This window comes from Miniopterus schreibersii (assembly GCF_964146895.1).
Source record: "Miniopterus schreibersii genome assembly, chromosome: 3".
Lineage (NCBI taxonomy): Eukaryota > Metazoa > Chordata > Mammalia > Chiroptera > Miniopteridae > Miniopterus > Miniopterus schreibersii.
In genome coordinates, this window is record NC_138103.1 from 30,764,581 (window position 1) to 30,791,507 (window position 26,927).

Genomic DNA, 26,927 nt, shown 5'->3' on the forward strand with positions numbered 1-26,927 from the left:
ATGGTCTGGATTCCTGGGTTTTCCATCAACCCCAAGAAGTAAGTGCTGAGGAGGACATAAGGTCCTTATTAAATGATGGGAAGGAATAAAAGAATGGGCAGCAGCTGCTTTATGAAGTCGGAGAAGAGATTACTGGCTCTGTCCTACGTTAATTCTCTAATTATTAGCCTTTGGTTTAAGCTGTTGAATAAACATGATGTGGTAATCATGCTGGAAGCAGATGCTTAACAGTGTAGGATGACTGGATTTATTAGAGCAGTGTTGGTGGCTTTTAAATTTTAAGGAAGTCTGTCCAACATTATAGGTACAAGGAAGCAGAGGTGGAATTTCTAGGTACTTGATGGAGGTGAAGGATGAGAAGGTAGGTAGAATTGGGGGCTAAGATCCCCGTGTTTCAAGAAACGAAATAAAATGGGTGTATCTGGAGTTTGCTTATAGCAGTTGGGGTATGAAATCTCTTTTCATACACTTATTCCTGCCTCCCATCCTCATTTGGGTGGAAGCTAAAAATTTGCCTAGGTGTCCCATGTTGCTACTGCTACTATTTTCCTGCTGATGTTATTGTCTCACATTTTTATGGGGTCTCATCATTTCAATTACACTTGTGTATGATATACTTAATCCCTTCGCAGACACTGTGAGACAATAATGTGGAAAATTACAATGATATTGGTGACACCACTCATTTGCTATCCTGCGTCCTGGCCAGGGCTCTTTACTGCCCTGGATTAGAGAACAGGCAGAAGTTAATGCAGAAGGTCAAGAGCAGTTTCAGTTCATCCTCAACTTGATGGTCCCCCAACTTCACCAGCCAGATTGTCACTGAGTCAAGTGGTGTTAGCTCTTTGCCACTCCCAGGATTCATGGTGGACAGTGGAAGGCCTGCTTCTCAAGCTCCAGGCCAGGTTCCCAGAGAGTACATACATCTCTCTCTGACTTTAGACAACCTGAAAGATCCCCCAAGCCCATGTGCCCAATATAAGTAGTCCTCTGGGCCCTCCCTAGGCTTTGCTCCTGGGCCACGTGGTCCTTCTTTAGCCATGTTCTACTTAAACATGTCATAAGCCACCAAAGCGCTACCTAGGAGTATGCCTGTCTTTGCCCCAGTTAATCCTGCCCTTCTCTGAGGTCCAGCCTTAAAGGAGGAGGAAGGCAATTTCTCCATGAAAGAACACTTTTTAGTTTGGGAGAGGTTGAGTGTGGTAAGCCCAGTCCCTTCTTCTCAGTGAGATGTCCACTGAAAACATATGTTCTTTTTTTAAAAAATATATCTTTATTGATTTCAGAGAGTGGAAGGGAGAGGGAGAGAGATAGAAACATCAATGATGAGAGAGTCATTGATCGGCTGCCTCCTGCACGCCCCCTCACTGGGGATCCAGCCCCCAACCTGGGCATGTGCCCTGCCTGGGAATCAAGCCTCGATCTCCTGGATCATAGGTTGATGCTCAGCAGCTGAGCCACACCAGCCATGATGAGAACATATGTTCTTGATTACTTTCCTCTATTTACATTTTTTAAAATATATCTTTATTGATTTCAGAGAGAGGAAAGGAGAGGGAGAGAGAGATAGAAACATCAATGATGAGAGAATCATTGATTGGCTGCCTCCTGCATGCCCCTGACTGGGGATCGAGCCCGCAACCCTGGCATGTGCCCTGACCGGGAATCCAACCGCGATCTCCTGGATCCTCGGTCGATGCTCAACCACTGAGCCACGCCGGGCTGGGCTCTATTTACATTTTTTGCAATGACAATATATAAATTAGGACTTATTTTTTCCAATTTATTTCGAATTTCCCATTTTTTTGTACTTTTTTTCTTTCTCTACTTTCCAATGAATGAATCATTTTTTTTCCTGATGATTTGAACATTTTACATTCTATTTTTAGTCTTTATTTTATAATTTTTTTTTCCTATGGTTGACAGTATTACAGATGTCCCTCATTCCCCTCCCCCTCTTTGCCCCCCTCCACCCAGCCCCTGCCCCAAGCCTTCCCCACACTATTGTCTGTGTCCATGGGCTATGCATATGTGCATATGTTTTTTGATTAATCTTCTCCCATCCCCCCACCCCCTTCCCTCTGAGATTTGTCAGTCTGTTCCATGTATCCACGTGTCAGTTTGTTTTGTTCATTAGATTCCACATATAAGTGAGATCATGTGATATTTGTCTTTCTCTGGCTGGCTTATTTTGCTTAGCATAATATTCTCCAGGTCCATCCACTGCTGTTGCAAAAGGTAAAAGATCCTTCTTTGTTACAGCTTCATAATATTCCATCCATTATGTAAATGTACCACAGCCTTTTTATCCGCTCATCTACTGATGGGCACTTGGAATCTTTCTAGATCTTAGCTATTGTAAATAACACTGCTATGAACATAGGGGTGCATATATTCTTTCAAATTGGTGTTTTGAACTTCTTAGAATATATTCCCAGAAGTGGGATCACTGGGTCAAAAGGCAGTTCCATTTTTAACTTTTTGAAGAAACTCCACACTGTTTTCCTGTGGCTGCACCAGTCTGCATTCCAACCAGCAGTGCACTAGGGTTCACTTTTCTCCACATCCTTGATAGTATTTGTTTGTCGATTTATTGATGGCAGCCATTCTGGCAGGTATGAGATGATATCTCATTGTGGTTTCAATTTGCATCTCTCTGATGATTAGTGACATTGAGCATTTTTTCATATGTCTATTGGTCATTTGTATGTCCTCTTTGGAGAAGTGTCTATTCAGGTCCTTCACTCACTTTTTAATTGGATTGTGTTGTCTTCCTGGTGTTGAGTTGCATAAATTCTTTATATATTTTGGAAATTAACCCTTTATCAGATATATCATTGTCGAATATGTTCTCCCATATGGTGGGTTCCCTTTTTATTTTGCTAATGATTGTGGGGGTTTTTACTGTGCAGAAGCTTTTTAGCTTGATGTAGTCCCATTTGTTTATTTTTTCTTTTGTTTCACTTGCCCTAGGTGATGTATCAGTGAAAATATTGCCACATGAGATGCCTGAGATTTTGCTTCCTATGCTTTCTTCTAGGATTTTTATGGTTTTGCAACTTACAGTTAAGTCTTTTATCCATTTTGAGTTTATTCTTATGTATGGTGTGAGTTGGTAGTCTAGTTTCTTTCTCTCTCTTTTTTTTTTTTTTTGCATATACCTATCCAATTTCCCCAACACCATTTATTGAAGAAACTGTCTTTACTCCATTGTATGCTCTTGCCTCCTTCATCAACTATTAATTGACCATAATGGTGTGGGTTGATTTCTGGGGTCTTTGTTCTGTTTTATTGATCTTTACACCTGTGCCAATATCAGGCTGTTTTGATTACAGTGGATTTGTAGTATAGTTTGATATCTAGTATTGTGATCCCTCCAGCTTTGCTCTTCTTTCTCAAAATTGCTGAAGCTATTCAGGGCCTTTTTTGGTTCCATATAAGTTTTTAGAACATTTGTTCTAGATCTGTGAAATATGCCATTGTTATTTTAATAGGGATTGCATTGAATCCGTAGATTGCTTTGGGTAGTATGGACATTTTAATGAAGTTAATTCTTCTAACCCATTAACACGGTATATGCTTCCACTTGTTTGTATCTTCCTCAATTTTTTTTTCAATACCCTATAGTTTTCCGAGTATAGCTCTTTTGCCTCGTTGGTTAAGTTTATTCGGAGATATTTTTTGTTGCAATTGTAAATGGAATTGTATTTTTAGTTTCTTTTTCTGAGAGTTCATTATTGGTGCATTAAAATGTCATCAATTTCTGGATGTTAATTTGTATTCTGTTACTTTGCCAGATTCATTTATTAAATCTAGTACTTTTTGGTGGAGTCTTTAGGGTTTTCTATGTACAATATCATGTCGTCTGTGAATAATGACAGTTCACTTCCTCCTTTCCAATTTGGATGCTTTTTATGTTTTGTTCTTGTCTGATTACTGTGGCTAGGACTTCCAGTACTATGTTGAATAAGAGTGGTGAAAACAGACACCCCTGTCTTGTTCCTGATCTTAAGGGGGAATGCTTTTAGGTTTTGCCCAGTGAGTATGGTGTTGGCTATAAGTTTATTATATATGGCCTTTATTATGTTGAGTTATGACCCCTTTATTCCCACTTTGCTGAGAGTTTTTATCATAAATGGGTGTTGGATTGTGTATAGTGCTTTTTCTGCATCTGTTGATATGATCATGTGATTTTGTCTTTCAATTTGTTTATGTGATGCATCATATTTATTGATTTGCAAATATTGTACCAACCTTGCATCCCTGGAATAAATCCCACTTGGTCATGGTGTATGGCCTTTTTAATGTATTGCTGGATCCGATTTGTTAATATTTTGTTGAAGATTTTAGCATCTATGTTCATCAAGGATTTTGGCCTATAATTGTTTTTCTTTGTAGGGTGTTTATCTGGTTTTGGAATTAGGATAATGCTTGCCTCGTAAAAAGAGCTTGAAGTCTTCCTTCCTCTAGAATTTTTTGTAATAGTTTGAGGTGGATCTATGTTTAGTCTTATTTTATTTTATATTATTTTATTTTATTTTTTTCATCACCATTTATCCTGTCTATGCCCTCTTCTACATCCCCCCTATGCCCTCAATCATCACACTGTTGTCTTTACCCATGAGTTCTCTCTCTGTTTTTTCTTTTTAACTCAATCTCCCTCAAAGCCCCCCATCCCCACCAAAGTTGTCTTTCAGCTCTTGATCTATGAGTCTATATCTATTTTGCTTGGTAGTTCAGTTTGTTCATTAAATTCCACATGTGAATGAAATCATATGGTGGCTGGCTTATTTCACTTAGCATAATGTTCTCTAGGTCCATTCATACTGTTGCAAAGGGTAAAATTTCCCTTTTACAGCTGAGTAGTATTCCATTGTGTAAATGTGCCATAGCTGTTCTATCCACTCATTTATTGATGAAGTTAGTTATGAGTTATATGAATATACATATTTTTCTTTTCTCTAATCTTTGTTTTTCCTCATTTTTATTGAGGCATAATTTATATATAGGCAAATCCACAGATCTTATTAAGTGTGTAATTAGTTTCGACAAATGTAAATATCCATATAATCATCACCCAGTTAAAGATAAAGGACATTACAGAACACTATAAATTTTCTTTATGTGCCCTTCCAGTCAACTGTTTTCACCATAGCCAACTGCCATTCTGATTTCTATCATTATAGATTAGTTTGTCACTTCTGGAATTTCTTATTAAAAGAATCATGTAATATACATATCTACCTTTTGTGTTTGTTGTTGTTGTTGCATTTATCAGTTTTATTGCTGAGTGGTATTCAACTTTGTGAATGTATCAAAACTTGCTTATCTATTCTTCCATTGGTGGATATTTGTGGGTTTTTTTGTTTGTTTGTTTTTTAAATATATCTTTATTGATTTCAGAGAGAGGAAAGGAGAGGGAGAGAGAGAGATAGAAACATCAATGATGAGAGAGTCATTGATCAAGCCCACAACCTGGGCATGTACCCTGACCGGGAATCGAACCCTGATCGCCTGGATCCTAGGTCGACGCTCAACTGCTGAGCCACACCCGGCCGGGCTGTATTTTCCAATTTGGGAATATTATGAATAAGTTTGCTATCAACATTCTCACATAAGATTTTTGTGAACATGACTAGAATTGCTGGATCATAATTGCTCTAAGGGTGTGCTGGAACTTCTCCACTAGCCTCCTGAACTTCTACAAAAACCCTCTCATGCATGGATGATTGTCAAAGTCGGTGTTCTTTGGGGGGGGAGGAATAGTAGAAAACTCTTATTTCACCATGTTTATGATGTTACTCCTTCTGATTTTAAACTTTTATCTACCTAGGGTCTTGGTCACATGCTAGATGTCTAGTAAACAACTCCAGGCTTCCACAGACCTATTCATCAAACAGTTCAAGTGGCACAAGATTGTGGTTGTGGGATCAGTCATTGCAATTTGGGTAGGTATACCACTTTTCACTTGTCTCTGTCCATCTATAGAGCACGAACCAGTTACTTTCACCTAGGCAAAGAGGCTGAGGGAAGATTTACATTACATTTTCCTGTTTCTAATCCAAGAACAGGAGTATCATGGAGGAACTAGTTCACAGAAAGAGAATGAGCGTATTGTATCAGGTAGAAGTAGCTGTAAGGATATCCAAAACACTAGCCCAAATGAGTTTGTTGGAGGGGAAAGTACTGTAGAAACCTAAGCTGCCCACGCTTTCTCTTTCTCTAAGTTGTTGTATTTCTGTTCCAATTCACTTGGCTCCTTTCCAGTTCTTAAAACTGAGAAGGCCACTATTGCCTCCATACCATGTCTCTAAGGATACCCTGCTCCTACTTATTACCTGGTGCATATGTAGAAGTTCCCTTTTCCTCTTGGCTCTGCTGAAAAAAAGATGGATTCTTAAAAAAGAAGCTTTACCAGGAATAACTATGGAAAACAAACAAAACCTATGTATTTACAAAGGAAAACCACTTGGGCAAAGCACAGAACATCCTTTCATGTTTTCCAGTCCAACTCAGGTCTGTATCACAGAACAGGAGACAGGAATTCAGTAGAGAAGAGCTATGTCAGAATAGAGTTTATATCTTAAGGGGCATGATCCTGGCAGAGGAAAAGATTACCTCAAGAGATGACTTTTCCTGATATGACTATAGAGCAATGGGCCTTGGGCCACCCTGCCCTCTTGTATCCCAGGACCTCTTCACTTTGTCCCCATCAACCATACTAAGAGGAAATTCAGTTTCTTTGTTTACTGTCTTATATCTGTTGAAATCCAGGCCTAGACTGGTTATGGTCACTTATATTTCACTCACTGACAAATCAATTTCTTTCTTTCTTCCTTTCTCTCTCTCTCTCTGTCTCCCCCCCCCCCCCGCAAATGTCTCAAATAATACAAAGTTGTGTTCTCTGATCACTACTGAAATACATTAGAAATCAATAACAGAAAGATTTCTAGAAAATCCCCAAATATATGGAAACTAAATAATACACCTCTTAATGGGTCAAAGGAAAAATCTGAAAGGATATTAGTATTTTGAATGGAAGGAAAATGAAAACAGTCCTATAAAATTTTGTGGGATACTCAGAGGGAAATTTATAGCATGAAATGTCTTTGTCAGAGAAAAAGTAAGATCTCAAATCAATGAACTCAGTTTCCACCTCAAGAAACCAGAAAAAAAAGAGCAAATTAAACTCTGTGTAATCAGAAGAAAGAAAATAAATATCAGAGCACAAATAAATAAAATAGAAAAATATATATATAAAATCAATTAATTGAAAGTTGATTCTATGAGATCAATAAAAATGATTACCTCCTAATCAAACTAGTCCAGAAAAAAGAGTGAAGATACAAATAATCAATATCAAGAATGCAAAAGGTGTCATCAATACATATTCTACAGATATTAAAATAGTAATGAGATACTACAAGCAAATTGAATCCAATAAATTCTACAACTTTGATGTGATTGATACTTCCTTGAAAGACAAAAACAAAAGATGACTCAAAAGGAAATATACAACCTGAATTGCTTTATATCTATTGTGGAAGTTGAATTTGTAGTTAAAAAATCTTCTTGCAAGAACACATCATTGCTTAGTGGGGTTAACCCAGATGTACTAGGCAGATTCAACATTCAAAAATCAATAAATATAATTTGCCATTTTAAAAGCCTGAGAGGAAAAAAAAAACATACGATCATTTCAATAGATGTAGAAAAAACATTTGGTGAAATTCAACATCTATTCATGGTTAAAAGTTTTAGCAAACTAGGAATAGAAGGGAACTTAATCTGATAGAGGAAATCTACTTAATTATACTTAATAGTGGATGACTGAATGCTTTTCCCAAAGATTAGAAATATGGCAAGGTTATCTGCTCTCAGCATGCCTCTTCAACATTTACTAGAAGTCTTAGTCAGTGTAACAAGGCAAGAAAAAAAGGTATACAGATTGAAAAGAAAGTAATAAAACTGTTTCTATTGACAGAAGACAATATGTTCTATGTAAAAAACCCAAGGACTCTAAAAAAAAATTTCTAGAATTAAAAAAATATATGTTTAGCAAAGTCACAGGATAAAATATCAATATACACAAATAAATGTTATTTCTATATATGAGCAACAAACAATTATAAATAAAAATGTAAAGCACCATTTCCAATAGCATCAGAAACTATGAAATACTTAGGTATAAATGTAATAAAATATGTGTAAGATCTGTACACTGAAAACTACAAAACACTTATGAAAGAAATCATAAAATATCTAAATAAATTAAAAGATACGCCATGTAAATGGAGTGGAGATTCAGTATTGTGAATGTGACCTATAGGGGGGAAATGTCATCTAAGGAGAAAATACTAGATCAAAAGTGAATTTAGCATGATTGAAGGATACAAGATCAATATATAAATATCAACTGTATTTCTGTGTTCTAGTAATAAACAAAAGGAAATAGAAATTAATGTTAAGAGAATGAAAGGACAAGCCACGGACTGGTGTAAAACAGTTGTAAATCATTTTGATAAAGGAACTGTACCCAAAATACATAAAGAACATTTGAATGCAATAATAAGAAAACAAGCAACCCAATAAAAAAATTAAAAAAGGATTTGTACAGATACTTGGTTCATGGATAAAACCCTTCTCTGATCTTCCTGATAATAATAATGATAGATTTTTTTAAGTTTTTGTCTTTCGACATAGTCTCTGTTCATTTGTTTTGATTCTGTGGTTCCTATTGGGCTTTCTTCAGATGTGTGATAGTACGTGGTTCACTATTCACGTCTAAGAGTGAGGCCTTAAAAAGCTCTTCCGAAGCACTAAGCATATGAGTGGGTCTTGTCAACAACGGGCTTCACTGTAAGATGATTGGGCTGGCAGGCTTCCTGAGGAACCCATGTGTTAGTGCCTTTACGTCTTTCCTATTGGATAGATCAGATTCCTCAGAGAAGGACTTCCCAAAATTCTTCTCTGGAATTGGTGGTCTATGCCTAGTCATCAGTCTTGTAGGAGTGGAGTCTACGGGGAAAAAGGCTGGGGGTGATGTTTGGGAGGGAAAGGGAATATCTAAGCATTCAGTATGTAAACATTCTGCTCCCTGGGATGGGCTCCCCAGACATTGTTTTCTTTGGTCCTTGGCTCCATTGTCTGGGAAGGTCCTCCTTATCCATTATCTACCTTAGTCACATCTGAAGTGAACACTGAAGTGATATCAAATGTAGCAAAAACCAATCAACTATCTATTAAGCATCTTTACCTAAAAACAGAATCTCTAAACCAAGCTTTTTTGTTTTTCTGGCGAGCTGGTTTTCGAGCACATTACCTCAAAGAGCCCTGAATTCCAGGGAAGATAGGTCCTTACCCAAGCCCTGGGGATTTGAATTATAATTGGTCTCAACCAATCAAGATGACATTTTCCCAGCTCTCATGGCCAACTGACACCTGCTAATGTAATATAAGCAGGAGGAGGTCTAAGATGGCCACAGTGTAGGAGGACACTGAACTTGCCACCTCCCATGAGCAAAATTTAAGCAAAAGACTTCTGGGTGGAACTTTGGGAGAAATGTTTTTTTCCTAATTAAAATGGGGAAATTTACCAAGCACAATTTGCCATTACCCTTGTTCTTGCTGGTATATGGACATAAGCACTGGAGGTGCAGCCATCTGCACCATGGGGCAACAAGTAACATGATAAAGAGAGTAGATAGTCTGGATTCTGGATGACGTTGTTGAGCCACTAACCATCCCTTGATGTCCTACTCCTAGACATCTTGTTATGTGAGAAAAGTAAGACCATCATTCTTAAGCCACTGCGTGTTGAGTTTTCTGTAATTTGCAGCTAAACCATTCCTAGCTCATATAACTAAATTAGTTGAGCTTTTTTTTTCCTGCTATTTAGTTTCTTTTTCAAGTTCCCCTTCTGTAAATTGTCTGTTTTTATAATTTGCCTATTTTTGTATTGAACTACTTGTCTTTTTCATGTTGATTTGTGGTCATTCTTCCTGTTTTCTGGGTTTAGTCCTTTGTGTATTATATATATGTTGCAAATACCATATTTTGTGAATTCTAAGATGTTAATTTTTTTCATACTTGAACATTTCTGAAGTTGAGATGTGTCTTATAAATTATGATATCTCATATTGCAGTTGATTGGGGGCAGAGTTGGCTTTGCCATGGTCACAACCTGAGGTATATTTGCCAGGAGCCAATGAAGCTTAAGTTTCAAAGTCTTTCCGTTACAAGGGTCTCTTCCAAGACCCCGGGAAGGGTGGTAACATTGTCATGGTCATGTGTTTTTATAAAATTTAGAGTAGTAAACTATTGTAGTCTCAATCTGTTAAGGTCATGTATCTTTCTATTACAACTTCCTCCATGTCAAATGATGTTGGACTGGCCATAGGCTTTTTTTTTTTTTTTTAGAGCCCATTAAGGGAAGTTTGAATTGAGGAACATTTGGTTTTTATTTAATGTGATTTTCAGTCATTCCTGTGTATAAGTTAAGTTATAGCTAAGTGTCTTGGTATAGGAATGGCTTCCAGGAACTCTCCTATCCCACACTGTGCCAACCCAGCAGCATGACACACAAAAAAGAGCTAGAGGTCCTATCAGGATATGAATGTTTCCTGTGACACCCAGCTCCAGAACTATGTGGGTAGCGGAGGAGAAACAAGGTTCAAAATGGCCTTTCCCTTCCTATTGCAAGATGGTCGATGCATCTCCAGGCACTGAATCCACATCCCAGGTGGAAATAAAGTAGGGGCAGCACGCTGGTCACTTTTTTAGGTGAGTGAAAACTGTCCCCCATATCTGTCATCAGACCTCTCCTCATATCTTATTAACCAGAACTGGGAAACTCTCAAGAAGATTGAGAAAATTAGGAATGTGAATGTCATGATGGGCTTAGACCAATAATAATGTATTGCATGATGATAACGTATTACATTTGGCTTTATTCTGCCCCAAATAAAAACGGGATATTGGATAGGCAACCAACGGTGTCAGTCAGAAACACCTCCCAAAGCCTAGACCTTTGGAAACCTGCCTTTAGGAGAGCCTGGATCTGCATAAGAGACACACATATGCAGAATCACTGTCTCACATATGCAGGTCCTAAAAGTTCAGAGATGGAGAAAGAGAGAAAAGAAGCAAGAAGGGCCTCCAAGGTCAATAGGACTCCCACACTATCACCACACCAGATTCACACCCACTAAGTTTAGAAAATGATAGCAAATTTCCACCCCTCTGAGCAGTAAACCAAAAAACAAAGTTCCCAGAGCCCTGTACTTCATATAATCCAACCTCTAGTTTTGCCAGAGACCAAAGCTGAGCTTCAGAGGTATCTGAAGGTAAGTCAGTAGGCAAAAAGGAGAAAAGTTTCTTGGTTTCAGCCTCACCAGACCACTAGTTGTTCTGCATAGGTTGTCCAAAGTCCATAACTTATGAACTTAAATTTTATTGGGAAACTTCTCCCACTGAGGGTGATTGTGTCCTATGCGTACAACAACATAGGGGAAATTCACCTCTGCGTGCTGCTTCCTCTTGCAGAGAATGCTGTGTGGTTTCCTTCCTTTTGAAAACTGTGAAAGTGTGCAATAACAAAACCCTCATCATCAGATTTTACTTGAAGGATGCGTCTTTCCCCTATCATGTATGTTTAAAACATCTTAATTTCCTGTTCCTCACTAAGTCCCACGGTCTGATATCCAATTGCTGCATAAACTGTGGGTTCTGCAAATGGCACAATGGAACAAAATCTACCACCATATCTTCATCTTCTGTGCTCTGTGCAAAGGCTGTGGCCACTGCTCCTTGCATGGAAATACCTTTGTCCTATGAAACATGCCTCCTGGCAGCAGTTTCTCTCTCAGCCCCATGTTGGTTTCATCTTTAGCAGATTCCTGAACTAAGTCTGGTGACTCTAAGGCTTTTGCCTCATTCTAGAAATACTCTCCTACTCTTCCCTACTCACCCAAACTTGTGCCAGTAAAGAAAGGGGTGAAGACTCTATGACCAGACTCCACTAAAGGTAAGAGTGGTCAATGAGCCCAGCCGCTCGTGGCTCAGCGGTTGAGCATCGACCTAGGATCCAGGAGATCGCGGTTCGATTCCCGGTCAGGGCACATGCCCGGGTTGTGGGCTCGATGGTGGGGGGCCTGCAGGAGGCAGCTGATCACTGACTCTCTCATCATTGATGTTTCTATCTCTCTCTCTCCCTCTCCCTTTCTCTCTCTGATATCAATAAAGATTTTTTTTTTTTTTAAAGAGTGGTCAAGGAAACATACACAAAAGTTGGTGTGTGGGACTTCTAAAGCTATTTTGGTACTATGCCTTTCCTCCTTCCTGCTGCCCCAAGATAAATATGATGGCTGGAGCTCCAGCAGCCTTCTTGGGACCGTGAGAGAAATGTCAAGAAGTCACAGAGAACTTGCTTTTACGTCCACCTTTGCATGCTGCTTCCTCTTGCAGAGAATACAGGGTGGGACATTTCCTTCCTTTTGAAAAATGTGCAAATGTGTAGTAACAAGTTTAAAAACATGTGAAAATGTGCAGTAACAGACACTGAACCAAGGCCACCAATTGCCTACTGCTACCGTGAGAAAAATAAAACTTTCTTTGTTTGTGCCACTGAAAGTGGTGTCTGTTACTACTAGCCAAAAGCAAGTCCTAACTAACACATTTGCCCTTCTCCTGCTTTTGCATTTTCCAGTATTTGAGTAACCTGTGTTACTCAATATCAGCAAAAAAATTCCAGTGTCACATCTTTCTTTGTAGAAGATGGTTTTTTTCTGGTGTTATATTTCTCTCCATTGTTCCCTAGTCATTTCAGAAGGTTTCAATTATGCTTTTAATATTTTAACATGCTTTTAAAATCAGTCCATTTTCCTCTCCTTCATTATGGCCTTTATATGTCATCTTTTTCTTTGCATTCCTCCTTAACAAACCCTAATCTACCCCTAGAGAGATGAACCCCCTCAAGCTGACTTCGGTGAAGATGATATACTTTGAAATACAACACAAACAAACCCATATTCTTTCTTGTCTTGGCAATCTAACTCCAGTTAGGAGTTCTAGGAGCAGATTCTTCTATCAAAGTCAACAGCAGATACCCAGTTTTTGCCTGCCGAAGCCCAGGCCAATTAAAATATTGCTTTAAGACTGCTGTCCTAAACCACAATGTGCCTGCAGAGACCAAAGGCCTGTGCTTACTAAAGAACTTACAACCAGTTTATGGAGGACCTAGTTGGAGTATAAACTTGAAATAACTTTAATTCTTCCAATTGTTGTCATCAACTGTCTGTTGAATACTATCCTTCCCCTGGACTTCCTTAACCATATCTCAGTGTAATTCCATAACTTTTAAGAATTTCAGTTACTATATCAGTCTACTTTGTTTCTCTAAGATTCAGTTCTATTCATTTGCAGCTTCAACTTCATGTCCTATTTAAAGTTCTCCTTCTCTGCTCCTTCCCTTCTCCCTCTATCCCTTCTTGCCAAATTCAGCTAAGGCTCCATTTGATTTGAGTTGGGGAGAGAGGCAGGCCTTTCTCATTCTTCTCACACATACCTTTCTCATTCTTCTCCTCTCTATTTCCCCTTTGATACTGGGAAGAGAAACCAAGAGATTGAAAAGTAAACAGGCTCCTAACCTGAGTGAGGTGGACGTCCTTTCCTGTTGAATGATCACAGTTGCTGACCAGGACGGGGTGGTGGCTCTAAGAGGTCCTGTGGATGAAGGGCTTAATTCCAAGCCAGTCTCAGAGTCACTGGTGGTCTCTTGTGGTTCTCCATCATGTCTCATTCCCTAATTGCATATGTCTCTTTGCCCCAAGGTACGCGGGTCCCTGGTAAGACTGCGGCTACCCCAGTTCTCGGTCACAAACTCCTACGACATGACACAGAAAAATTCAAATTTCAGGGGCTTAATTAAGTGCCTCATAGATAGATCTCAATGATTTGCATGAAGGAAATATCTCCTTCTACCTGCACACCACCCCCCCATACCAGTTCTTCCTTCCTGATATACTTCCCAAATCTTTTTTCCTGCTTAGGTTGATATTATCCAGGAGATATGTAAGGAAAGGTATTTGGCCATCCCCACTGCCCTGGTCCATGAAACCTGGGAAAATCAAATGGCCAGGAGTGTGTATGTATAACCTAATGTCTATGCTATGAGGAAAGTCTGAGAAAGGGGGTCACGATCCTTGACACTAAGGTGTAGTCAGAGAATAAATCAGATGCAGAGTAGATAAATGCTAGAGACCATCAAATGCTAATAGACCATCAAACTTGATTAACTTTCTTCCCTGGGAGAAATTGCTAAGCATTTGTACTATGATTTTGAGCCATATGGATGTTCTCTATGAGGTAAGGACAACTTAGGTGTGTGCTTACCTAAAACTTGGATTTTTGTTGTGGGCTGGAGAGACCAGGAGCTACAGCTTACTCCCTCCTCAACCCCCCCATTCTATCTGCACATGGCTCTCCTTTGTGCATCTGGTGTAAGGAAACCTCAACACCCCTATGTCCAGTCCATCAACTGTCTTTCCTTCTACGTGGAAAGGAAATTCTCCTTCTAAATCTAGAATAGAGATGTCTAGTAGAGACCAGGATGTGAAAAGAGATAATAGGGCCCGGCTGGGCATGGCTCAGGGGTTGAGCATTGACCTAGGATCCAGGAGATCACAGTTCAATTCCCTGTCGGGGCACATGCCCAGGTTGTGGGCTCGATCTCCAGTCGGGGGCATGCAGGAGGCAGCCGATCAATGACTCTCTCATCATTGATGTTTCTATCTCTCTCTTTCCCTCTCCCTTCCTCTCTCTGAATATTTTAAAGAGAGAGAGAGAGAGAGGGAGAGAGAGGGAGGGAGAGAGAGAGAATAGGAGGAGAGGATGGATTTACTCTGGGTTTTGGAGAAAAGATGGACTTGTAAGGAGTAGGGAGAACTAGAGATGAGGGGTGAGTCAAAGCCTGGACCCCTTCTGGTGGCAGTGGGAATATGTGTGTCAGAGGTGAGCAGGTGGTGGGCAGAAGCCAGCAGGGAACAGAAAACAGAGATGCCATTTATTATCCTTGGGATTTAGCAAAACTCACAAACATATGGTTTTAAATACCAGATGGTGTTTGCAGATGTGTGTGGTGGTGCTCAGACAACAGCTTTGGTTCAGAAGCAGCAAAAGGCAGGGCAGATAGGATTCCTGCCTGAGACCCACCAGGCAGAGAAGTACTAAGTTTGGCAAATTGAGAACTTCTTTCCAGAAAAAATACGAAGAGGCAAAAACCACTGACAGATTCCTCTTCTTCTCCCCACAGATCTTGTATATCAGGGTTACCTGGCCTGACAGTGCTGCCCCTCTGCCCCCAAGGCCCCACCCTGCCCACAAATCCTCTGGCTCTCTCCTAGCCCAGGAGTTCTCAAACCTGACCCACCTTCTGCACTGGCCTCTGACCCCAGGAGATGAGGGGGACCTTTTGGCCTCCACCAGCCCTGAGACCTCCACCTACCACCTAAGAAGTCCTGTTCGGGCCAACTATGCCCTGGGAGGCTACCTGGAGGCCATCCTTGTGGCCAGAGACTATCTGGGCAGGCCCAAGACCCATGGTGGGGATCTGTTTCGGACAAAGCTGTTGAGTCCCTACTTGAAGGCAGGGGTCCCTGGGAATGTCCAGGACCTGGAGAATGGCACATACCTGCTGTCCTTCCCCCTTTTCTGGGCTGGGCAGGCCCAGGTGCAAGTTCGGCTAATCCACTCCAGTGAGGCAGTTGGGGTTCTGCGAAGAATCTGGAGAGACCAATGGGCCACAGTTGATTTCATGGGCTATTTTCGGGGACCAACAGGATATGAAGAAACTGTGACTTGCAATATTAACCCCCTGTTAATTGGAGAGGAAGAGTCTACCTGTCACTACAGGGATGAAGATTCAGGGGAGCTCTGGTTCTGCGCTCGACCTCCCACCCTGCCCTGTGACTCACTGGTGGGACATTCAAGTGGACATTACCGGAATGTGACCACACCACATGAAGAGGCCCTGCTGGGGTGGTAAGAAACACAGCATTCTGAGATAACTGCCCCAACTCCTGAATGCTGGTCCCTGTGAGTCTTCTGCCCGAGCCCCTGCCCTTATCATTCATATATTCACTCCTATTATGTATACCTCCTGAGCACCTATTATATGCTCATGCCAAGTGCTGACTACTTTTATACATAATAGTCAGCTTCCCTGCCTTCTACACATTTTCAGTGAAGCGACGCATGACTTTTTTAAAATACGAAGTATAGTAAGTGCTTAACTGTATGCACTGAGTGGATCAGGGACATGGAGGAAGGGCACCCCATCTGGTCTATGATGGTCAGGGCAGGTTACAATTTAGCTGAAACTTGAAGAGGAACCATGGACCTCTAGCAAAAGAGAAGTGTCCTAATCCTTTCCACCCCACTGATAGCCCCTGCAAGGAGAAATGTTAATTTAGAAATCACCAGGACGTGGTCAGAGAGTAGAGAGGATGGATGTGACCCAACTGAGTGAGACGGAAAGAGAAACTGCAGCCTGGAAGCCAAGAAGAAAAAAAAAGAAAAAAAAGCCTGAGAATTATCCTCAGTCTCAGGGAACAATCTTCCCCGGTGGACAGAGAATGGGGCTGAGGGAGAGGAGATCCTGAAAACGGATTTGCTCACAGTGAGCCCTACTATCCTTGAGATCTGAGGCAGGCCTGGTGCTGGAAAGACCCCAGGGATGAGGGGAAGCATTTTTTTAAATGGGAGACCCAGGCATCTGGTCTCAAGCAGAGAAACAAGGGGGAAGGAGGCAAAAACAGGGTCCCAGAAGATGACTGGGGGTGGCGAAGAGAAGTGGAGGGACAGCCCCTCTAAGGGGCAAAGAAGAAAAGAGGCTATAGCTAGAGGCAGAGATGTTCAAGTGGGAGGGCTAACAGGTGAGATGGCTGGTGCTCTGTGGCTCCAAAGAGCATGAAAGTTATCACTGGCTGCTATGAGTATTGGAGGAGCCAGCTGGCCTAAAGCACCAAGGCAAGCTGAGCTGGAGACACCCAAGGTGCCAGCTCCACCAGACACCCATCTCTGGAGGCTCCAACCGCTCTTCTCGTCTAGGGAATTCCCACTAACATTTACCTCCTGACGTTAAATTTTAGCACCAGGACCAGTTTTCATGCTCCATTTGGTCAGAAAAGGAGAACCACCTATCTTTGTTGGCATTGGTCAACTGGATAAATCTAAGATTCAATACAGACATCCTGGTCTCAGGATGCCACTTGGAAGTAAAGCCTAAGAGTCTCTGGAGTGAGACTGTGAGGTTTGAATCCCTTCTCCAACTGTTACTATTTGCCAGCTCCTATTCATATAATCTCTAGCAAGTTACTTATCCTCTCTGCACGTCTATTCTCTCATGTGTAAAGGGGATAATAATAATACTACCCTCGCCTGGCCAGCATAGCTCAGCGGTTGAGCATGGACCTATGATCCAGGAGATTGTGGTTCGATTCACAGTCAGGGCACATGCCTGGGTTGCGGGCTGGATCCCCAGTCGGAGGCATGCAGGAGGCAGCCAATCAATGACTCCTCATCATTGATGTTTCTATCTCTCCCTCTCCTTCTCCCTTCCTCTCTCTGAAATCAATAAAGATATATTTTTAAATAATAGTAATAATAATAATAATAATATCACCCTCATAGACTTATGGTGAGGAACGAATACATTAATGTATGTAAAGGGCTTTGAACAGAGACAGCACATATTGGGCTTGTCAGCTCTTATCTGATCTCAGGTGTTTGCTTCACTTGAGCCTCATCCCACCCCCAACTCTGTGCTAGACACCATCCAAAATCCTGGAGGTCCCAGGAAGAGGAGAGCAGGGCAGAATGGCCTCATCCCACAGGAGCTAACAGTGTACTGATGAAAGAGAGGCATTAAACAGATAACTACACATGTGACAAATGTGGAGTGGACATAAACTTGCAACCCCAAGGTCAGGTGTCTTCTTTGTATCAACTTTAGTCACATTCTGAAGACCTCTGCAGCAGGGCTGGTGGGGAGTGGTCTCCTTGCCTAAGGTCCTACCAAGGAACTGACACTTGACCATGAGAGATCTTTCTTTCTTTAGTCAACTGTCCACACTGGTCACTCCAAAGTGCCCATTGTCCAAGCCTGTGTGGTCTTGGGCTCTGCTAGGACAGGCATCTCCAACTAGGTCCAGAGTCCCTGTGATAATCCCACACCTGCTTCCTGAAGAAACTCTGTAACCTCTATGGGACACTTAGGGCCTTGACACTCTTAGGACAGGACAGGCTTAGGCATCTTTCCAGATTCCAGGAATATTTTCTTGCACTCCCCCTCCTTTCTGAAAGCAAATTCTGAAAGTAAAGTCCCTTCCTTCTTTCAGCAAATGCTTACTGAGAACCTGTTATGAACATAGCCCTGCTGTAGACACTGGGAAAGCAGCAGTGCACAAATAGACAAGGCCCCTGCCCTGGAAAAGCTTACATGTGACAGGAGAAAAGGATGACAAACAATAAACCATAACAACATGTAAATTCTATAGGATGCGAGAAGAAGGTCCATGCTATGGGAAATTTAAAATACGGAGGAGGTGAGGATTAGGAGGATGTCCAGGACAGTTGCAATGTTAAATAGGGGGTCAGAGTGGACCTCATTAAGAAAGTGACATCTGAGCAAAGACTTCAAGGAGATGGGAGAGTCGGCAAGGATATACCTGGGAAAAAGAGGGATGCAGGCGGAGGGAGTGCAGTGGTGTGCCTGGTGTGTCTGAGGAACAGCAAGGCAGCCAGATAGCTAGACTGAGTAAAGAATAGGGAGGTAGGAGGTGCAAAGACCAGAAAGGTTAAGGGAAGGATTTTGAACAGAAGATGGACTTGATGTGATTAATATTTTTAAAGAGCCTCTTGGCCCACTGTGTTGAGAATGGACTGCAGAGAGTTAAGGGAGAAGCAGGGAGAACAAAAGGTAGGAGGCCTTGACCTTAGGCTGCAGTGGTAGAGGTGCAGAAAGTGATTCATTTCTAGATATATTCTGAAGGCAGCACCCATAGGATTTCCTGAGAGACACAATATGGAATGTGCCAAAAAGTGAGGACTGGCAGATGGCAAGTTTGGGGCCTGCTCACCTGGAATGACAGAGTTGCCATCTGCTGAAGTGGGGAAAGCTGTGGGTGGGGAGGTGAGAGTGCAGATCGGGAGTTTGGTCACATGTATCAGACATCAAATGGAAACACTGGGCAGATGAGCAGATACACAAACCTGGAATTTGACAGAGAAATCTGGGCTGGAGATCTAAGTGTGGAAGTTAGAGTCAGGAGGCTGAGCGAGACCACCAAGGGAGGGAGTGTGATCAAAATAGAGGAGGAAGGACTGTGCCTGGACACTTCAATATAAAGAGGTTGGGGAAAAGGGGGGCTAGCCAAAGGGGCTACCAGGAGAGGGAGGTGTCCTGGCAACTAAAAGGAGAGCATGCCTCAGGGAGCAGAGAGCTACTGCCGGGCTGACAATGGTCAGGAATGACAGGGTTGGATTTTGTCATTTCTGAGAGTGAGAGTCCAACTGGAGTGAGTTCAGAGAGACCAACAGGAGAGTTAAGACTTCTTGCAAAAGGCTCCAATCACCTTCTTGTATAAATCATGTTTTTAATGTTCTATATTTTGTGATGCTTTGACACCTTGGGGCCTTGTGGGACTGCCACTCCCAGGGTTAGCTGACTCCTAGAGATAGCAAACAATTTGCCTTGAGCACACCTTTGATATGCAACCCACCCATTCCTAAATTCACACCACCACTCCTCCTCCTTTTAACAGGCTCTTACTGCCAGACAACATCTCCCTGCCTGAAATCACCCCAGGGCCAAGTACCAAACAACTAGGACTACCTCTATAGCCCAGAGCCCACTGAAATTATTCAAACTATCCAATCTTAAACCTACTCAGCTGCTTACCCTTCTTCACCCATTCCTTCCTGAAAAAAAAAAAAAAAACCAACACAACAACAACACAATAAAGGCTTTTGCCCACATTTCCCCCTGTTCTTTATATCTCTTGGCCAACCCTGGTGCTTCCTCCATGTAGCCCTGCATGGTGCACCTTGTCCTCATGTCTCAGGCAATGATCTCCTGATCTATTGACCTCACCATATCTAAATAAAACCAAAATCCTAAGTGCATTTTAAAATATGTCTGCTTTCTGCACTAATGAAATCCCTGAGGCCAAGAAGTCAAAAAAACCTGGACCCTTGTACTCCAGTTTCTAATCCTTCTCTTGCCCTGAAGCCCTCACTGTCTCCCAGGAGCCCTGATACTGGACAGATGCCCTTGACTTTGAGAACTTCCTTTTTTCCAAGAACCCCCATTTCACCTTAGCCTAGAATTCCTTCCTATTGCACCTTTCCATTAAGGATTCCCTTCTTGCCAATTGGTTTCTCTTCAGGAATGTGACAGACAAGGTCCTCTCTCAGGCTATTTCTCCAATCTGGGTGGCCAAGGAGAGCAACAGGAGTCTGGGTAAGTGATGCTGAGGCCTGCAGAAAAGGCAGCACTTATTCCATGCCTGTAGCTTTAGTTTCTTCTGTATCCACTGATTGTTTTGCTTACAAACAATTGCTTACAGTGTTGTCCCCCAAACAACTGTGCCGTCCTGGGATACCGAGCCCAAAGCCTTCTGGCTTCTTCCACCAAGGAGTGTGGCACTCGCTGTCCTGCTCCAGCCGCTCCTTCCCCACTGTTGACAGCATCCTGGACTGCCTGGCTGGTCGCGTGGTCCACATGATGGGGGACTCCACGCTTCGGCAGTGGTGGGAGTATCTGCGTGACACTGTGCCTTGTGAGTGGCCTTAGAGGGAGGGGGCAGGACTCCTAAGAGAAAAAGAGCAGAACCAGGGCTTTGAGAAGGCAGAAAACCTCTACCTGGATTCACAAGAGTGATGTAGAAGGACAGAACACCTGGGTTTGGGCCACAGTAAGGGATGGGAAATAGTGCCCAGATTATGCATAATCTCAAATTGAGATCAGAGGCTCTAACAGGAGAGTAGATATGTTGATGAGCCGTGAATAGATATCCTTGGCTGGAACTAATTATTTGCTTGGGGGACCCTGGAGGAATAGAGTTGGAATTTAAGAAAATAATTGTAGAGAAACCAGGGGTTTTGTCTTGTAACATTTGGGAGACACTAAATGTTTTTAAGCAGAGTTTTCGGTTTGTTGGATAGATTGGATTGAAAAAGAAAGACCAAAGATAAGTTATAAAACAATTGCATAATCAACATGTGAGATGATAAGAGGCTAAACTGGTACATAAATAGAATGCCAGCAGTAAATGAAGTATTATGCTGGAGGAATTGACAGTCTTGTTGACTGGTTCTGGAATGAAGGGAGATGATCAGATTACTGTATGTAACCATAAAATGAACTCAGAATAAAAATCACTGGGGTGCTTACAGGAGTGAGAGAAGACAGGGTATTTATTTTATACCTTTTCATATTGGGTTAAAAAGGTGGCATGGGAGGGGGTTTCTGTGGAGCTTGTGAATGAGGCATTTGAACATGAGATTGGAAGCAAATTGAGATGCCTGAGCTTCAGATAGACTTTTGGTATTTATTCCTCTGAAGATAAAGCTCAAGGAGGTGAGACTGTCACACAGGGTCTCTGCCTTTCAGGCACAAATTCCATAATATAACATAACAGGGGTTAAGGAATATGCTTTATTGGAGAAAGGGGCAACATGAAGGCAAGGAAAGAAAGAGCATCAGTTCCCAGCCCCAGCCCCCACTTGTCCTCCCACCATCCTCAGAGAGGTGTGCGGGGGCCCACAGGGTGGGTCTGTGCTCTCTTGGAGGAGACCTCCCACACATACACACACCATAGTTCTTCCTTCTCACCTACATGCAGGAAAGCAGCTTTGTTGGGCTTCTTGGCACAAGATACATGTGGGCTGCGATTTGTTTACAGAAGTTAGAAAACACCCGCTGCCTCCACCTGGGGACTTTGAGGTCTGTGGGATCTTTTCTACACTCTGGCTCTAGGGATTGAAGCTCTCACCTCCCAGGAGGGTCAGTCTGGGTGCAGCTCCTCCCTCTGGGAAAAAAGAGGGCTCCAGTCCCAACTAACTTAATGTTAGACAATGTTGAGTGACTTCCCCAGGTCATTTTGGGACAATTCTGCTCCTGGCCAAGTGGAGTGGGTGAGTTTCCTAGGCAAGAGATGTTTTTAAAGATAGATGGAAGGTCATGACAGAAGGTTAGAAAAACCAGACACTCTGCTAGCTGATCTGGCACCTTTCTGTGGAATAGAGAAAGGTGCCCCTCTGAGCCTACACACCATGGAGCACCCAGTGGGGCAAGCAGGAAGTGACTTTGTGCAAAGAAAGGAAGGGTCTTTTCCTGCAGGTGTGCATAGCTCTTTATCAGGGCACATGACCAAGCAGACAGACTGTATTTCAGGATCCTCAGGCTCTATAGGCTGGCCACCATGGTGCAAGGCCATAAACTGGACAACTCTGTTTCTCTGGCCTGGCTCAAGACTTCATCCACAGGTGGCTGAAGGGAGCCAGTGAATGAATCTGAGTTGTAGTGCTAGGTCTGAAAGGAGGCTGTAGAGAGTGACAACACACTGCTAAGAAAGGAGAGGGATTCCAAAGGAAAATAATGGGACAGAGTGCTACAAGGAGCCAGGGAGGTGAAGGACTGATAATAGGTCTTCAGACTTGGTAACTAGGAAGTCACTGACAAGATTATGGATTAGGGAGAGCAACCGGGGGTGATTGGGCCATAGAATGATAGAGGAAAGTGATGTTAGATCTTCTGTATTTTTAAGTACAGTCCTATATTAACCCCTAAGCCTCCTCTCTCGGCCTCCCTCCAGCCCTGAAGCCCATGGATCTACACACCACATATCAGACAGGGCCCCTGATGGCTGTAGAGACCACTCGGAACATAGTGCTGCACTGGCGGGCCCACAGATGGCCCCTGCGCTCCCCCCGCACACCAGTCGCCTCCCTGCACTCCGTGGTCCGGGAGCTGAGGGGCCTGGCCGGGGGCCCCCACACTGTGGTGGTGCTCGGGCTGGGCGCCCACTTCACCACCTTCCCTCCATCCACTTTTGTGCGACGACTGGCAGGGATCCGGGAAGCTGTGGCTGCGCTGCTGGCCCGAGAGCCTCGCACTCTTGTGGTCATCAAACTGGCCAACACCGGCTACAAGTCCGTGTATGGCAGTGACTGGTTCACCCTGCACGTGAATCGGCTCCTCCGAGCTGCCTTTGCAGACCTCCGTGTGGCCTTTGTGGATGCCTGGGAAATGACCTCCAGCCTGGCCCTGCCCGACAGCATCCACCCAGGGCGGCTCATTGTCCGCAATGAGGTGGACTTCCTCCTCTCCTTCATCTGCCCCGCCTGAGCACTTCTGCCAGTCCTGATGTGGTGATCAAGCCTGCAAGCTCTGCCTCTCAGCCCATTGTTCCCCTTGTCTGACCACTTTCTAATGCACAGGCCATAAAAACAACCAGCAAGAATTGGGATGTAGGTGGTGGCAGGGAGGACAGCCTGGTAGTGGTCCAGCGCATCTTGAGAGGCTTAGTTCCTACGTGGAGAGGCAGTGCTGAGGGGGTGAGGGTAAGGACAGAGCCAGCAACATATTCTACATCAGTGCATATGAGATTGTCATTTTATGCGTTGGAGTTTCCGCCTAGAGTATCAACAAGGCTTGCAAATGTATGAGATGATTCCATTTCACTTCACCAGAGCCACCTTAATGGAAAGCCTGATTTTATATATAGATGTACTTTTCCAATAATTTTTCAATGTGTAAAAAATGTTTTCTTTCCCTCTTCCCTTATTTTTTTAAACTTGAGATGTATGTGATGGATTTATTCCAAGGTCCTAATGGATATTAAAGAGGATTTTGGTATGCTCCTTGGTGAGTCCATGTTCTCCGAGAAGCAGGTGTCACAGATCTATCTGCTGTGCCAACCTTGGGCTGCCTACTTCCAGACTTCTCTTTATGTGAGAAAAATAAGTTCTTCTCATTTTTAAGCTCCTAGGTGTTATTTGTTTATGTAATTCCTAGCTGAATCCATGTCATAATTCACACAATTGTGGATTTTTCACCTTGCCATTTAGACCATTTTTCTTTTACATGTTTGAAGTCCATGTTATTATGCACATACCAGAAAATTTGACACAAAACAGCCAGCATCAGGGCATCACTTATAAAATCACTGGTTTTTAAAGATAAAGAAAGAACCCTTTAGGTATTTAAGCAAAAAAGGCTTAAGTCACTTATAAGAGAAAAAATTAGATTGACTTAAATTAATAAAACATTCAACACTAGAAGACAGTGGAATAATACTTGCAAAGCCAGAAAACTAAAAAACTTAAGAATTTTACACTTAGCTGAAGTATTATTCAGAGGCAACAAACACTTCAAATATGTAATAACTCAGGAAATATAGTTGATTTTCTAAAAGAATGACAAAAGCCAAACTTCAGTCAAACAAAATATTACTGATATGATCCAGCAATTTCCCTTCTGGGTATTTATCCAAAGGAAAGGAAAACACTAAGTTGAAAGCTATTTGGACTCACATGTTCATTGCAGCATTATTATTTGCAATAGCCAAGACATAGAAGCAAGCTAAGTGTCCATAGATGGGTTAATGGATAAAGAAAATGTATGTATAAACAAAAGAAATGTGTGTATAGACAATGGCCTTTTTCAGCCATTTAAAAAGAGAGAAATCTTGCCATTTGCAACAACGTAGATGGATTTTGAAGGTATTATGCTAGGTGGAATAAGTCAGACAGAGGAAGGTAATTACCATATGATCTCACCTATATGTGAAATCTGAAAAAACAAAACAAAAATGAGCTCATTGATACAGGTTACCAGAGGTAGGGGGTGGGGCATGAGTGACATAAATAAAGGGGGTCAAAAAGTACAAACTTATAGTTATAAAATAAATAAGTCCTGGGGAAGTAATGTACAGCATGGGGGCTATAGTAAATAATACAGTATTGCATGAGAAGTCTACCAAGGCCTCGTCTCTGGAGGTGTCACATGAAGGCAACTGAATGGTGTCAGCTGGAGAATCTAGAGGCTCAGGAGGAGTGCTCTATTCAGAGCTAACTGGTCAACCTTCAACTTCTACCACATTCAAATCAATGAACCAACTGAAAGACTGTGACTAACAATTTATTATTGTCCTGTAATAGTCTACTTGCTGGAGTGTGGTTTGAACATCTAGACATAGAATTTTAAAAATCATTTTCGTCATACTGATTATCCTACCTATAAAATTTAGTTAAATCTACAAAGTTAATACCTACATATAGTTCTCCTATGTTGAGTAACAGAAATGTTTAGGGAGTGAGGTATTATCATTACATGTATATTGTGATTAAATATGGGTTAAAAATCTTTAAAATACTGTATTGCATATTTTTAGAGTTGCTAAGAGAGTAAATCGTAAAAGTTAACATCAAGAAAAAATCTGTAACTGTGTGGAGATGGATGTTAACTAGTTATTGTGGCGATCATTTCACAATATATGTATACATTGGATCAATATGTTGTACACCTAAAACTAACAATGTTATCTGATAATTATATCCCAATTAAAAAATAAAAGAGGGTGTTTCCTGGTTAGTCATTTGGTAGACTTTCCCTAGTGATATATTTCTGTTCTTGCTACAACTTTTTAAAATAAATTCAAATCTAAAAGGAAAAAAACACTGCCTTATAGCAATCTGTAAATTCTTAGCCTCTTTGATGAAGCAATGATAAAGAATAAAGGTGAAGCAGATACATACTTAATCTTGCACTCTGCTTCCCTCCTCATGGTAGTTATTTTCTGTTAATATACTGCAACATGTCACGGTCACACCCACATTTTCACAGCCTAGTCTTAATGATGCCTGTGTCAGCTTCAGGTTCTCACAGAGGTCTTTCATAAGAACAAAAGAAACCCTTTTGTTTTTTATTCACAGTCTTTACCTTTCAATGTAAAAGACAAAAATGCATATAGTTTTTTAAAATTTGTAAAGCAAAGCTCCCAATTCTCAGGACATAGAGAGTCTCATGGGTTTCCATTCTTCTGGCTGTCTCTCTGGCTTATATTCATTTATTCAAAACTATTTATGGACCCTCCACCCCCCAAAAAAGTATTTACTGAGAACCTGTTATATGCCAGGCTCTGTGCAATGTACAGGGGATGGCACAGAGAGCAAAAGCAAGCGCAGTCTCTGCTCTCGTGGAGCTCCTAGCAGGGAGAGAGTATTCAATCAAATAGACATAAGGGGGTAAATTGTGATTGGTGTTAGGAAGAAACAGCCCCAGGTACCATGAAGCTGAATCACAAGTTACACTGATCTGGTTTGGGGGTTGGGGAAAACTTCCCTGAGGAACAAGGTTTGTGTTGAGGTGTAAAGAACCCATAGAAGTTAATTAGAAGGTGGAAGTAGAATTAGGGAGCAGAAGCAGTTCAGATAATGCAAACATCAGACTGGTGCCTTGCGGTGGCAAGTTGTGTGGGAAGTTTGAGGAACTGGAAGATGAGCAGGATGCCTGCACCTAGAGAGCAAGGGGCCGATGGGCCGATGAAGAGAGAGGTGGGGAAGGGGCAACAAGCATGGCATGGAAGGCCATGATTTTAAAGGTTTGATCTTTCACGTAATAGGACACCATTAAAGAGTTTTTGGCAGGGCAAGTTGACTCTCCTACTCAGAACTCTCTGTATTTTCAAATCAGTTTTTTTGTAAACCTAAAACTTACCTTAAAAAGTTTATTTTATTTTTTTAATGAAACCAATAGGAGGCTAGATTATCCATTTGCTCCTCATGCCCCTAAATGCGCTCTCCAACCTTCTCCACCCTGCGTGCCCAAGAGGCTGATTCCTATTGACCACATAACCCAGGAGCCT

General features: G+C 42.0%; 1 protein-coding gene across 1 annotated transcript; it reads left to right on the forward strand.

Moving 5' to 3' along the window:
• LOC308554514 (NXPE family member 3-like) lies at nt 1-25,719 on the forward strand (the record flags this gene model as incomplete). The annotated part of the gene is given in 7 exon segments (XM_081131730.1): nt 1-38; nt 5,834-5,849; nt 5,853-5,948; nt 15,311-16,038; nt 20,445-20,518; nt 20,625-20,837; nt 22,875-25,719. Coding segments are annotated over 7 exon segments (1,698 nt in total). The 3' UTR covers nt 23,408-25,719.
• Nucleotides 25,720-26,927: the final 1,208 nt, after the last annotated feature.